At 25.0% G+C, this 15876-nt stretch overlaps 1 protein-coding gene across 1 annotated transcript; it reads right to left on the bottom strand.

Moving 5' to 3' along the window:
- Window positions 1–2481: 2481 nt before the first annotated feature.
- Window positions 2482–14946, bottom strand: LOC145830842 (antizyme inhibitor 2-like). Its single transcript, XM_082938296.1, has 14 exons — window positions 14909–14946; window positions 12721–12816; window positions 11899–12030; window positions 11467–11624; window positions 11217–11390; window positions 10825–10997; window positions 9440–9580; window positions 9151–9295; window positions 7140–7317; window positions 6114–6235; window positions 4630–4756; window positions 4237–4324; window positions 3832–3922; window positions 2482–3064 (listed from the first exon to the last, which is right to left on the bottom strand). The coding sequence occupies exons 4-14, from the start codon at window positions 11578–11580 to the stop codon at window positions 2987–2989; spliced, it is 1431 nt and encodes a 476-aa protein (XP_082794422.1). The 5' UTR covers window positions 11581–11624; window positions 11899–12030; window positions 12721–12816; window positions 14909–14946; the 3' UTR covers window positions 2482–2986.
- Window positions 14947–15876: the final 930 nt, after the last annotated feature.

The raw sequence follows: 15876 nt of genomic DNA, 5'->3' as shown, positions 1-15876 counted from the left end.
TATATTAAGACCGTTCACTAAAACCTAGTTATTTTCTAAAGTTTTATTTCAGTATCTATATAAAACCAAAAACAGAATTTTTGTTTAAGAAACCGCAAAAAACATTTTCAATGTACAGAACACACCTACATAAAAACATAATTATGTTAAAATTTGCGTTTTACAACTTGAATTACGTATTTTGTTTCATAAAATCTAATAAAAACTACTTCAAACAAAAAAAGTTATCTGGATATCTAGATAAAATGTACTCTTCCAATAAAATAACCCTAGTGATTGGACTCTACTAATTAATTGTTATTAAATATCATGATTATTCATGTTAATCAAGTTTTTAGTTGTAGTTCTTTACTCAAATATACAGGTTTTTCTAACATTAAATGATGTAATTTTTATTGCATTTTTGTGAAAAAGTATAAACAACAATGTACTATCAAAGGGTGTTCAACTCGCTGCAAAACAAATTAAAATTACTAAGTTTCTGACATATTTTCAAAATTACTTAACGCACGGGTTCAGTTGAAAGCTTGAAAACATGTTTAAACTAGTATAAATTAAGCATACTACTTTATGATGTTCTTACTAAATAAATTCATCAAAAACCGTATTAATCTATTTTTTTGAACAAATATGTTTATTTAATAAACAATTAGTTATTTTTTAATAAGTAAAGCTAAAACCTCACTAATATTTTTTATTACAACAGTCTTAACTACTATGTGAAATATTTTTATAACGTACAAAAAGTTTTAATAAAAGGTTTTAATAAACTCGGTAGATTTTAAATAGCAAAAAAACAAAGCTAAAGACTTATGTAGCAAAATTTATAAAACTGTTTGATACCACCGTCACTTCGCGCGAATTACGCACTTGTTTGGTAACGCTTTCTTGTTTAAAAAAAGTTATTAAATATTGTAAATTTATTGGATGTAATGAGTTTACAATATATATATATATACATTTTTGTATATAAATTGTGAAATAAATTATTTTAAATTTTGAGTTTTTCTTTGAAAATTTTCAAATTCCAGGTTTAACCTTTTTTTTTGCCTAAATAGTCAAGTTTCCGATGTTTCCTATTTAATTCTTCACAATATTTATGGCATAAAGTTTCATCTAAACTTAACTTTACTTAGCAAATTTAATCCTTGCCCGCCTAAGATTAAAATTATCTCGCATGGAACTAGATAAAGACCTTTCTTTTAAACCATGTAAAAAAAGTTTAAACTTAGAGGGGCAAGGAAGAAATTAGGAAAAAATAGTTTGTATACAGATATTTATTTTTGGAAAATCTTTTTACATATATGCACAACTTGAAAACTATTTATGTTAACAAAAATAGTAGGAAAGTCCTCAAAATGTATTTAATTATATGCATTATAAGAAAACAGAAAAACTGTAGGTACATTAGCTACTTTTCGTTTATTTACGCACATTTGTTGTGGATTCGCGAAAGATGACTGTACTAGTTAATTTTTGAATGAGATAAAATAGTAAAATATATGTAAATAAATTAACTTTAGAATAACACTAGGAATTAAAAGTTTAGGATGTAAGCTTAAATTTATACTTTTAGTTACATACACAGGTATTAAAGCCAAATGACAGCTTCATCAATTTAATCACATGTCGTAAAATAGTAACTCTCCTAATAACTGACTATTTGTCCAAAAAAAATCGATAACTATTTTAGACTTATAACACCCTTTTTAGCTGACGTAATCATGTTGGTATACTCTTTTTATTTAAATTTCTTCTGCCTTATTAAAACCTTCAAATAAATGTATTTGATAAAGATAAGCTAAAAAACAAACTAAACATATTTATGTATTAAGTTTAGATACACCTTACACAGGGTTCGTACACAAAATTTTGTAATTTGAGACTTATGTTTTCCCTACCTTTGTTGTTCGGCGCCCAGTTCAGCTTATAACAATATAACCTATTAGATTAATCGTAACTTCTTAGCCTACTTATACTAAACTTTTTAATCCATTTTTAATATTTTCAGATAAAGATTATTAAATAGATATACACCCTGGAAACTTCCAATAAATTATTAGTTTTGGAACTTGAATCGTTGTGCAATCTCTACAGGCATATTTACATTTTACTTTCATATATTATACTGATAAATTCATTTGATGATTTAACAAAAAGTCCTTAAAAGCGTCAATTGAAAAGTACAACACTTGTAAGAAAGTTAATAATATCTTTTCGAAACAAAAGTTTTTCTTAATTCTTAAAACACTTTTAAGTATTTTTACTTAAAATATTGTTACAAAAACCAAAATGCTTATTAAAAAAGAAATTCACATATTAATATATATTAAAAAAAAACGATTTTTTTTAAAGAGAAATGTTTTAAAAAACTTGTTTATTTTATTACACAAGCATTTGAAATGACAAAAATTGACATTTTTCCGAAAAACTGATTTAGCCTAACAGGTATGAACCCTACTTACAGAACAACTGTTTGATTACAAAACACCGGAATTTATTCAAGTAAAATACTGTATTACGTAACAAAAATTAAGCTAATCAAGTTTATAAAACACAACATTTGTCCACAACTAAAAATAAGCTTTATTCAACCATAAATAAAAGGCCAAACTTAAGAAAACGAAAGAATATATGTACATCTAGAAACAACCTTTGTAAAAAAACGCAAACTAATTACGAACAGTAATGTCTAGCGTGCCAATAACCTCTAACCAGAACTTGCCAAAGCTATAATGTAGGACTGAAAACAACTTTAAGCTATAAACAAAACATCTAGTTTTTTTTTTCATCTTACAATAATTTGAGTTTGAAGAATAGTTTAGTATTAAGGCTCTAAATAAAATAGCGTACAAAAATGGTAACTACATTCGAAAAAAAAAACACGAACAAAAGAAAGAAAACCACGACACTCTTAAATACTCAAACAAAAGTTAACGCTAGTCGTTAGTTTAAGTGTCATCATTAGGTTTAGATTGGTACTTGACTACACGACACAGAAGTTTTCAATGTCGCTTTGCGCAACAATCACATTGGAAGTTTTCATATTAGCTCCTTTCAAATTCTGTTTGTAATTAGTACGGTGGTTAATATATTTATGATGAAACACTGTAACAATATGCATTATTTTATGTTAAAGTAATAATTTCACCAATCTTTCTGGTATTTTGTAAAAATAAACTAATGTCTTTTTTGATAACAACAAGTTCTAAATAATTAAGCTGCATTAATGTTATGGTCTATAAAAAGTTAACATTATCACTTTATACATAAAATTATTTGCATTAGTTTTGTGTTGCTTATATATTATAACTTTTAAAATTAACTAGCTAATTAACCTTAAAAGTCACAAACTTAATAAAATTTCAAAAGATGTTATAATTGTATTATTATTTATAAAGTTTCTTAACCTTATTGGTTTTAAACTAGGTGACTAAAAAATACTTGGGTTTAAATCATACTAATATTACTAACTACATACTAATTTAAAATATTCCACGAGGTAAAACTACAGGATATGACGTACCAAAACAAATGCTTTGAAATAAATTCACAGGATTAAAGTTACGCTAGCTAAGGTCAAACAACAAAAAATTGAGATAAAAGTTAATAAAGTTGCGTAAGGAAAAGTGTAAAGAATTGATTAGGATTTACAAAAGGAAAGTTGTAATTATTTAAATGTATTACATGAACTGAACATACAGTAACATGAAGTTTAATACTTGTTACTAATTAAAAAAAACTTACTTTAAAAGATAAAATTTTATATTTATTTTACTTTCTTACTTACTATTCAACAAAAGTTTTTTTGGTCAGTATAAAAATAAATACCTTTTTAAACATTAACTCAGGTGTTTTGATGTTTTCAGAGAAAATTGACCTCTTTTTTTCGTTTTCAACTAACAAGTATTGCAATTCTTCCCTGAAAAAAGCAAATACTTTACATACATAAATTTTTTAAGCTTTGTTTTGAACTATCTATGTTTAAGAATTGATTGAGTATGTCAATACATAAATCTTTAAACAATGACTATATAAAGCTACTTATAAGTATTTATAAAACTAAAAATCGTGCAAGATAAACTCGTGCTCTACGTAGAGTTTTAAGTAATTTATTTTAATAATAGACCTCAAAGTCAAATGCACAGCGTTAAAGTCGTCATATAAAACATTTTGCAGACCATTCTTCCAGTTGGAAAGATAATAGTGTATGACGTAACAATCTAAATTACTTACCACACACTTTCACGAATAAAATAGTGAACGCAGTCAGATTTGAAACTATTGAAGTTTGTTCGGAGGGCCATGGTGTAAGCTCCAATATCTATAATAGTGATTATTTACAAATAGTATTGAGTATTAACTTGAGTGGTGATCACTTTTTAGTGCTTGTTAAATACCATTTAAGATTAATTACATATATTACATATAGTTTTTAAAAATATTACCCTTTACATTGGCTCTTAACTATCTGAATTTTAACACTTGATTCAAATTAAACATTTTTATTTTAAAGATATATTTTTAATTATAAACTAAACTTTACAAACATTTGAGCTAAAGTAATATCAAAAAACAAACAAACAAAAGTTATTTTACTGATTTTTACTCATTAATAACATAACTTACTTTTCCACATTATCCAGTCACCGACTTCAAGTTCAGGCAAATAAACCAAATCTAAAAGTTTGTCTAAAGCATCACAAGTTGGTCCCCAAATAGTGGTCGGGTACAATGGACTAGTTTCTTTGATTACCTGTTATATTTTATTTGTTTTAACACTTAAAAACAGTATGTGTTCGAAAAATATAAAAACTACTCACTTAACTTGAATGAAAAAATAAATTTTATAATTTAAGTTATAAAATGTTTCTTAACATTTGAAAAATGACTGTTTTTGATAAAAAACTATTAAATTAAATGCTGTTTGTAAAACAAAGACGAACGAAAATTTTTTATATAAACGTTTAGAACTTTGATTCTAAACATAAAAGAAACAAGTTTTAGAAAGAACAAAGACTTTTTTTTTAAACTTGAAAAAATTATTACTCAAGTAAGCAATTAATTCTAATTAGAAATTTATGTGACAGCACATTTGTTCTAAACTAATAGTAGTCGGAGGAAATTTTATAAGACAAAACAAAAACCAAATTCAATAAACCCTAGACGCAAAATACAAAACAACATATCAGTCGTCTAGTTTCCTATCTGAGCCAACTTTAAAGCTTCCTATAAATAATTCATAAGATTTTGCACGTCAAAGCTGAATATAACGTAGTGACGCAACATCTTACTTTGATTTAGTAAACAGATCGTAGCCGCGAGAAACGTCAAGGGGGTTTGAAAAACAAACAAAAGCTTGTCATCGATGACATAAGAAATGTCTCGGCACCTTTTGGAAACTAACTTTTGTTTTAATCAACCTACACAAATGTCAATATAGTTTTTATTAATAACAGCAACGAAGTAACAAAGTATGGCGTAATCTAAACTTAGTTTATGCTAAAGACTTCTGAAACATTTTAATTATAGTTTTTGAAGTTTTTGTTTCTTCACAATAAATTTAAAAAAATAGTCGAATTGCGTTTATTCTAATCCTTTTATATCTTTCAATTATTTTTTAACGCACTTGAATTTAATCAATAAATCACATGCTTCCATATTAAGATTATCAATATGAACGCATTAAAAAAATAAAAATAACATGGTTATTTATTTTCTTTACTGCTTTATTAACTTTAGTAATTAGTTTTACATTGTAAATGTACACTTTAATAATAAGAACTTTTAAAATAAGTTATAAGAAGTTAACAAAGGTTAACATAAGTTAAACACACTAATTAGTATCTGAATACTTTACCAGCTTACATTTGTAATCAATATAAATAAAGGCTTTCAAAGAAGGTAATGACAAACGTTTAAGCTAATATTTAATTTAATGACAGTAGCTTAGTTGGGGTTTTGCAAAAGATAACCTTCCAATAATTGACATTGAAAATTTTAATAAGTAATTTGGCATAAAAACTATATTATTAGGTTAACTGTTAAAATAACATCTAAACTAGTACTATTAAAGTAAAAAATAATCCAATCAGTAATATAAAGTATTATACCTTATTGAGCAGACATGGGCTGAAAAATGGAGCATCTCTGCTGTTCAAGACGATGTTAAAGCTGCCGTACACCCCATCATTTATGTAATAACTGAATCCAATCCCGTTCTTATCAAAAGTTTCTAGTGACAAAAACATATATTTTAAGTTGTATTGTTGTATGTATTCTTTTTTTTCGAAATTAAACAAATCATAATGTAATATTACTTTCAAATAATTGGAGCTATAATAGTCAAAAAAAGTATACAACTAAAAAACAATTTATAACACCACACATAACTTTTAAAAAGTTTTATAACCATCATTATGAATTCAATAACGTTTAAAAATAAAAATAATATTTAAAAGTACAAATGATTAAAATAGTTATATCCAAAACGTAACTTTTTTTGTTTTATCTTAACTGTATATGAATTAAGTTTACAAACTCAAAGTCAGTTTTTGAATTAGTCTTAGAAGTAAAATAATTGTTAAAAGTATACTAGCTTTGCTGCAACATACTTTATTTTATAATTATCTCATTATTTACAGTCACAAAACATTGTTGTAAACATTAAAACCTAAAGTTAGTAAGTCAATAAAATTATAATAATAGTCATTCAAATATTTCAAAATATCAAAAGGTGTGAAAAACAACAATTTTATAGCAAAAACAATTAAAAGTTTAAAAATAGTTTAACAACTTTTAACAGAAATAGTTATTTTAAATTAGTTAGATAAATTTAGCAGCATATCCTTTAGCAGTACTAATTTCAAGATAAACATGTCAGTAAATATCAACTCCCATATATTTAAGAATAAAGATAATTTTCTCAATACATTATCTTTTCGTACATCTTCAGAATTTTTATTCCTAAAAGCAATTAATACTGAATAATAATAATTGATTTTAAAGTATTTTGAATAATATAAACTGTATATATAGTTGATGGTTATAGGTAAAACTAATAGTTACATAAGCTTCAAAACATAATATATTCACAAGTATAAGTTATTGTATTCTACAAGGCTGAAAAAGCAACTTACTTTGACTTTCGTAAGCGTCAAAGTCAGACGCAGCGACCTGCTTTTTCCCAACGACGTTTGTCACTGCAGTAAATGCTGATTTCGCGTAGAAACTTCCCACGCCTCCAATTAGTTTCAAGTCCGGGTAATCACGGGAAGGGAAACATGCGTCAATGAAGTCATTTAGTTGATTTGCAACCTAGATTTGTGTGCAGTTCCAATAAAAAAAAAAATTCTTATAATTTAAAAACAGCAGTTTTTTATTATGAAACTTTTATTCATTTTACATTTTGCTAATAGAAGCAGAATTTAAAAATTAATAAATCAATGCCGTTTAGTACTAAGATTTTTTAGAAGTAGTACATAAACTTCTTTGAACGAAAAACAATGTCTGATTTACTAAACATAGCAATTAAAGACTACTGAATTTTGTAAACTTGCCGTCATTTTTCAATATTAAAATGGTTTATAGTTAGAATTTGTATTCCAATAGATTAAAAAAAAAATAAAAAGTTTTCATAAAAATTATTTATTACTTGTTTAATTCTCTTTAGTGATTTAAAAACTGTAAATAAAATTTAAGTTAACACCTTAAAAGAGCAAAATAATCTGGTAAACTTTTTCACTCGTATATTTTCTTTTATTTGTACTGAAATAGTTTGTTATTTAGCTGGTATAAAAATTGTATTCTATTTCAAAATAATTTAATTTAGTTAAATTGTATAAAACTATAATAAATTTATTTCTGGTTTTCTTTTCAAATTTTTTATAATATAAAGAAACTGTTTTTATTTCTTAAAATGCGTAAATTATTAAAAATTCAAATCTTAATACGATTTAAAATTGTTCGCTTTATACAGGTTTAAGAATTATAACAAAAATTTGTTAGCTTATACGACATTTAGTTATTGTTCTATTTTACCTTCAAATATCTACATGCATCACCCAAATCACTTTTCAATAAAAATATAATACATCCAATTGTTAATAATAAAATACAATAACTGTAGAATTATTTTTAAATTTTACTTACACAACTTTTTTTAAATTCATTTAAAAAAAGAATACTAATAAACTATTTGGATATTTAGCTTATCAGTTTAAATATGTGAAACTCTATCACAATCGCTTAAGAATGTGTAAACATAACTTATAATACATCAACCCTTTACCAGATTTTGAAAATGTTTAAACCAAAACTTAATAGCTGCTATTCAAGTGAATATGACTACTAAATTGTTCATATAAACGTAATTGTGTTTAAAACACCTTAATTTAAAATGAATTAATTTTTACATATTTTCACTACTTTAAATAAAATACTTAATTTAAGTGAATAATTTAGCTTTGTGACTAAACTAAAGCTAACATCAAGGTTTCAAAATGACTTAATTTTAAACTGAAGTAAAACAATGTTTGTAACCACACTTTAATGGCCGAAACTAAAGTCATAAAGTGTCCACTTTTTAATTAAGAAGTTTTGTGTTTTTTTTTGTTCGAAAGCTTAATAGCATTGGAACTAATTTTAAGTTATATAGAAACAAAGTTAAATGGTAATAGGCTATTTATTGAAAATGCTAACTAAAATGACAAAGTTGTCTTCTCTGTTAAAAAATGTACTTTCTTTTTTTTTAGTTATGATGTCATCAAACTTTATTTTTATATAGTTTTAAATTATTATGTCCTTTTAAAAATTATTATTTTATACCTTATTTACAAAAGTAAATATTCTATACTTATATGTTAAAAACTTCTCAATCGAAATTGTTGTAGTTATTAGTAGTTAAGTAAAAAAAAACTATTACTTGCTTAATTACAAAATTTTGTTGTTTCATTACTTTCAATGATACGTCAAAGGTGCGTAGTAAGTGACATAACTTCACAAAAATATAATTATGACTACACGATTGCTATTAATGTTAATAAAAGACTAAAAATGCATATCTTAAGACAGTTTTGACAACCAAATACATCTATTGAGAATATTTCTAGGATGATAAAAATAGTTTATCCTTACTTGCTACAAACCAACCTTAGTGTAAGTTTCTCCATTAACGCACATCATTGGAATGTCAGCACCAAGTTTGGTTTTACTAAACTCAATCAGAAATTTACTGCATTCCAAAGCTTGCTTGTACGCATCTAGTACATCTATGACGTCACTATCCACTTCAAAGCTGGAAAAAATCAAAAACTAGCTCAGCTTTTACAAATTGGCTGTAATTTTAGTTAAACTATAAAAGAGCTGTAATAACAGATACACTTATTCAAAACTTGTAGTTACAAACTTAATTTTATTTCAACGTAACACAATTGAATACCTTATGCCAACTACGTTGAGATGCATTTCCTTTGCAGCCACCAACAGTTGTTCCGCTTCGGCCATGGAAGCTCCAAACTTGATTGTCATTTCTTCATCTGAGTCGCTGGTACTTTCATCGAGCGATATGCGCAACACGAGGCTGTTGTTATTTGTACGAGTTGTCATTTCATTTTTATCAATGAAAAATGTTGTCATTTATTTAATTGCTAGCTGTAAATATTATTAGAAACTAGCAAAAAATGACTTTTAATTTTAAGTTATTTATATCTAAGTCAATAACAATAAATTTTAAAACTACTTACAATTTGTTTTACACATTTACAATGCAAATCCAATCTTTGCAGTTTTATATAATTTTTGACTTAAAAAAAGACCACTATTACAAGCACATAACAAGCCAAAAATTTAAATTTTGAAACAATTTTAATTACAGATAGTTAGATAACTATTTTAAAGTAAAAAAATAACGTAATACCTATTAAAAACATAACATTTACCTTTAAAAAACTTATTAAATAATGTTTTTTTAACCTTGTTATGAAATTTAAAAAGTAAATTTAAAAACATTAAATTAATCCAACTTATCCAGAAACTTAAGTTGTAAAAAATTACTTTGTAATAATCTCTAAAGCATTAAAAATATTTTATAAGACAAAAAACATCATAGGAAAGTTTGGAAAAAATTGCTCATAATAAACCTTACAATTTCCTATTAAAAGGCACTTAAATTTCTCACTAAAACACAAGATAGTTTTATTAAACAAATACAAACTAACATTGCGCAAAAGAGCTTGATATTTCGTAACTAAGTATTGATCATATTACAATTAGTACTTAAATAAAAACATCAAAAATAACATTTTTTATTTTAACACAAAAAAAATAATATGTAAGTAGTATGATTATATCAAAATTTAAGGAGCGTTAAATTTCATAAGTAGTGAAGTTGTAAGTTTGGAAAAAATGTAATTCTTAAAGAACACAGCTAAGTTTTTGGAATTATTTTAAACTACAATTTTTAAATAATAAGGCTACAAAAAACAAATAATAAGAAATGATTTATTATAAATGATAATGTTTTATTTTGTGTTTTATAATCTAGTATAAAATTGAAAACTTAGACCTATAATTAAGAAATATATTAAGCTGAAAACTCAGTTGATATAAATATTTTTCTTGGTTAATATTTAACCATTTTAAGTAGGTTTGCAACTAATTTACAGTTAAGGAAACTTTTTATATACCAAGCATACTTAGGGTCCACCTAAAATCCTAGTCAAACTTTAGTTACAAATTTTAAACAGACGATCATTTTTCTTATGATTAAAAATTGTCAATTTTTATTTTAAGTAAACATAACTTGGATTTTTCAACAAAACTTACTCAGCGTATGGATGATACTTTTTAAGTTTTTCCAGCTCATAAAGGCTATCAAATTCAACAGTTTTAACGTTGTATTGAGCTGCAAACTTGACATGCGATGTTTGCTTGCACGGATTGGCAAAAAATATTTTATCAGGGTCTGCTCCAAGCTCAAGCAAAAGTTTTAGCTCGTTCTAAATAAAAATAAGTTAAAAAACTACAGAAACAGAAATTTAATTAAACAATAATTTAAACAAAATATGTTTATATACTAGTAATGTTTTATCTTATAATAACTTTAAACAATAACATTTTATTGGTTATTTATGCTCCTTTAATAATAAATTTTAATTCCAAAAAACCAAGTCGGATATCAAAAACACTCCCATGAAAACTAGAACACTTTAACTGACTTTGTTATGGCAATTGAAGCTAACACCCATCGAAATGAGGCATAGAAGCAGCATCTTGTCTGGATTGCATCTAACAGTATAATGAGGCAAAATTTTAGGGAATTCTTGCAACCACTCTTTATGTTTAATCATTATTTTCCCAAGATCACATATGTAAAAATTATCGTCAAGAGCCTGAGATTGGTTTACAAATTTAAATTACTTATACCCAAAATTATATATTTTTCTACAGCTGTACAAACAAAATTACTTTTCTGAAATCAGATGATTGTAGTTTAGCTTGAATAATTTCATTGAAACTAATATCGGATACAACTTCAACATTGTTGTTGCACATCATATTTTCAGGTGTGTTTATTTTCATTTTGTTTGAGTATAAAAGAGTGTCGGTGTAATATATACTGCAAGCTGAAGATATGTATAATTTTACTTTATTTATAAATTTTTTTTAAAGTATTAATGTGTTATGTAAATTTTTAATATTTTATTCTTTTTTTCATTATGTTTAGTTTTTTATTTCTTATTTAAAAACATTTTAATATCATACATAAGTTTAGATCTGAACAAAAACTATAATAATATAAGTTTTATTTCCAAAATATATAACAACTATATGTTAGTACTTACATAAACAAAAATTTTAGTGTTTATGAAATAGTTCAAAAAAAAGGTTTATATTTACCTCAAAGGTTATTGACACGGATTACTGGAAATACTAGCTAGGATCCCAAGGAACTTCAAAATTAAAATCAAGCTGCTCTCTGTACAGACAGAGCCCTTCTTGTTTCGAAATGTATTTGCTTGTGATGATTAACTAGAATAAAAAAGACATAGTTTATGTTTTAATATACAATTTTTTTTGAGGTTAAAACATAATTATGACTGTAGATAACATTTTTTATTATTTAAGTAATACTATTTAATTAATCATCTCAAATTTAATTTACCTTTATTTTTTAATTTTTGCTGTTGTGGCATTTTTAAAACCGCCTACTTATAAAAACTTCTAAAGCTATAAATGCTTAATCTGAGATGTTTTATCAAAACCTATATTATAGTACTTATTTTATAAAAGATAACATAAACTTAATTTATAAAACAGTTATAAGCTTAGTAAAACTATACTTAAGGTAGTATAAAAAATCTTACATAGTCATTTTGTTATTTGAAAAAAATCTGAACCTTATTTTAACTAAAGAAAATTACAAACTACGAAAATCATTCATAAAACAATTTAAGTACTTTAGTATTGGAATAACTACTTTTATAACTTCTAAAAAAAAGTATAACTACTTTTAGTAAATTAAAACTTAATCAAATATGATAAAATAAGCTGACCGAACTGTTGTTATGTGATGCTCTAACAATGATTAAAAAAAAGAAAGTTATTATCTTAAATTTCTACAAAGTAATTCAATGATTTATGTTAAAGTATTGTCAATGTAACTTAGAAACAAAAATTAAAACTAAACCAAATTTTAAAATAACAACAAACAAAAATAACCTGAGAAACGTTGTGAGAGCCGGACTTTTCACACTTAAACGACGTAATTTTGGCTGGTTGAACAACAGTTAAAAAGATTTAAAAACATTCAAAGTTCTGAAAAAATTGAAATAATATTTAACTGACTAAACAGTATGTATTGTTATAAAAGAAGATAATTGATAATTTTTATTTGTAAAATAATACTTAAAATAAACTTTAAAATGTAGTTTTTTGTATACAAATAAAGTCTTATTTTAATAATATTTAAAGGGTTCAAGAAAGTATGAGCAAGAAAAAAAAACATTATAGGGATGGGGTACTTCTGTTGATAACTCATTTAAAAGTGAATAACCTCGTTAATTTAAGTTAATGTTAATTTAAAACAAAAATGAGTAGAGGACTTTGATTTATTTAAGAGTATAGGGGAATAAAACACTTTTTTGTAAAATTAGTCTTATTCTTTACACAACTAATTAAGCTTTAAGTTACTTTTTACAGTTAAAATTCAAAGTAAATTTTGAGATATAAGCGATCAAAGTTAAAGAGTTCAATAGGTGGGGAGGCACAATCTAAAAAGGCAAAAGTAGACTATATCACTAAAAATCTATCTGCTCATTCAGTTTTTGAGCAATTGTTTTAAAACTTTCTTAAAATAATCATTGATAAACATTTGAGAAATTGTACAAAACAAATTTTTATTTATTAAATAAACAAAAAATTTTACAAAATAATATTTTTTTAATTAGTTCTATTTTTTTAAAACCACTTCTAACAGGTTTTTGTAATATTGAAAAGAACACTTTCTAAAAATTTGAACTAAATTGCTTTAAAAATGAAGAAAATACATTTTTGGTGATTTTTTTAAATTAACAAAAAATTAGCCTTGAAAATTTTTGATTTCATACTGTTGTATTGTTTTTTTACAAATCTGGTTATATCTAAAAAGTAAATTGAAATTTTATTGTTTTATAAAAAGTATCTAGTAGATACTCCGGGTGGGCAACAATTTTAGTTGGTGAGGGACAGATGTTAAATAACTTATTCGTTGGTAGATAGGAGCATTTTAATATCAATAAATTTAGGAAAATTTTTAAATTATCTGATTCATTTTGACAAAATACTAATTCTATATGACCTTTTTTTTACTATATTAAGTTTAAACTTCAAATTTCCTGTAAATTGTACCTAACACATTTTTTGTTTTTGCTTTTTGTTTCAAATTTATAAATATTGAGTGTAAGTTTCAAAATTTCCTTTAGCTGGCCAGATTTGCATGCTTGTGAGCCCCAATTTATTGTTTTACCTTTTGTGGGTAAAATTCCACTAAAATTTCAAAATCATTGGTGGGCCAGTTATTTTCAATCTTTGGCCTGATCCGGCCTTCAGGTTGTAAGTTGTTGATTTATACTCTAAGCATTTAAATATGAGAAGATAATAATGGCTACGTGACAAAATTGCAAATAAACTTTTGCTAAGGGGATAAAATTGTACAAAGACACTTTTGCACTAGGGGACATAATTGCACAAAAGGTCACTTTTACACAAGGGCACACTTTTGCACCTGCAGACAATTTTGCACAAAGACACTTTTGAACAAAGGGTCATTTTGCATGGTTTGAATTCTTTTTACTTGTGATTTTTTTTTACTATCACTGTTATTCCCCCCTAACCCTTCTCTTGGTCTGTAACTTATTGTTTCTTATTATTTTTTTGTTTTATTTGTTTTTTTATTTTTATTGTCACTGTTATCCCTAACCCTCACTTGGTATTATTATAATTTTTTTAAATATATATACATTTTATTATTTAAATTTATTATTTTATTTATTTTAGGTTAGTAATTATTTTTATAAACTGTGCAAAAGTGTCTTTGTGCAAAACTATCACTTGTGCAAAATTGTCTTTATGCAATTGACCCGTTCCCAAAATAGTATATATAAAAAATATGTCTTATAATTATATATAATACTAAATTAAGTTTTAGAATTAATCAAACTATCTTAAGTTAAGTTGTATTTGGCAACTTTGTTTTAGTAAAAATAAAAGTTTAGAGACAGTTATTTAAAAAAAGTGTTTATATTTCAAAATAAAAAAACTTACAAATATTTAAAAGTAAGTAAAAAAGTAATAAATAAAAATCTTATTGTGATAACTTGAACAAGAAGAATTATTAAAAACTGTAGACAAAAACAAATTTGCAACTAACTAGACTTTTTTGATATTTTAGTTTGCCATTTTTAAACATAAACTGTTGAACCCACTAATTATGATACTTTAAATCTCAAAAATTACTTTATTAAGCTGATAAAAATAATTGATAGCTCAGAATTCTTTTTTAAATATTACCAACTCTTTAAAAATTAAGTAAGACCCACTATATGACTTTGTTTTAGGAGTTAAGGGCATAGGGAAGTAAAACACTTTTTTCACAATTTGATTTTATCTTATAGAGTTTTAACTAAGCTACAAGTTGCTTTGTAAAGATTTTAAAAGAGTTCAAAATAATTTTTGAGACATAGCAGTCAAAGTCAAAAATAGGTTCCTTATGGGGGGCGCTAACTATCAGCATAAAAAGACTGTTTCATTAAAAACAGTGTTCGTGCGCAAAATTTTTTTCATTTAGCCTGACTGAGACCAATTTAGCCTGACATTTTTTCAAAGTAAGGAAAATCCCCTTTAGAAGTAATCTTAGGTATTGGGGGGTCTTAATTAGTACTATTATAGTCTCCGACTTCAATAAGCTTTATCTCAAAAATATTTGAGCTTTAAAAATCTGCAAAAAGCAACTCATAGCTTAGTTATAACTCAATAAAATAAGACTAAATTGTGAAAAAGGTGATTGACCCCTCCCTATGCTCTTAACATAACAAATTCAGTAATAAGTTTTAAAATGAGTGTTATATATAATCTATTACTAGTGTAAAAAGTTAATATACATTACTAAATACAATTGTTTAATTTAATTAATCACTAAGTAAAAACATTATAACCAGAAGATTTACAATAAAACGACGTGAAATGTTATGTTTTAAAAAAATTCAAAATGAAACACTTACAGGAGTATTAAAATTCAAACAAACAGCTAAGTTGTTGAACTAAATTGTATGTTTAATCTGTATTTGTTTAATAAATTTTCATAATTATGACGTATTTAATCTACTCAAAATTTAAATA

The sequence above is a fragment of the Thalia democratica genome, chromosome 1 (genome assembly GCF_965202585.1).
Source record: "Thalia democratica chromosome 1, ktThaDemo2.hap1.1, whole genome shotgun sequence".
Lineage (NCBI taxonomy): Eukaryota > Metazoa > Chordata > Thaliacea > Salpida > Salpidae > Thalia > Thalia democratica.
Note: the sequence above shows the minus strand (reverse complement) of the source record. Positions and strands in the feature narration are given on the sequence as shown.

Bases quoted from the DNA above. Each gene is read 5' to 3' on its own strand.
- LOC145830842 (XM_082938296.1), bottom strand. From the start codon at position 11,580: ATGAAAATAAACACACCTGAAAATATGATGTGCAACAACAATGTTGAA. The intron at 4,757-6,113 runs GTATAATACTTT...AAAATATAACAG, and splicing joins GCCCATGTCTGCTCAATAAG to GTAATCAAAGAAACTAGTCC. The intron at 3,065-3,831 runs GTATTTATTTTT...AATTACAAACAG, and splicing joins CTGAGTTAATGTTTAAAAAG to AATTTGAAAGGAGCTAATAT.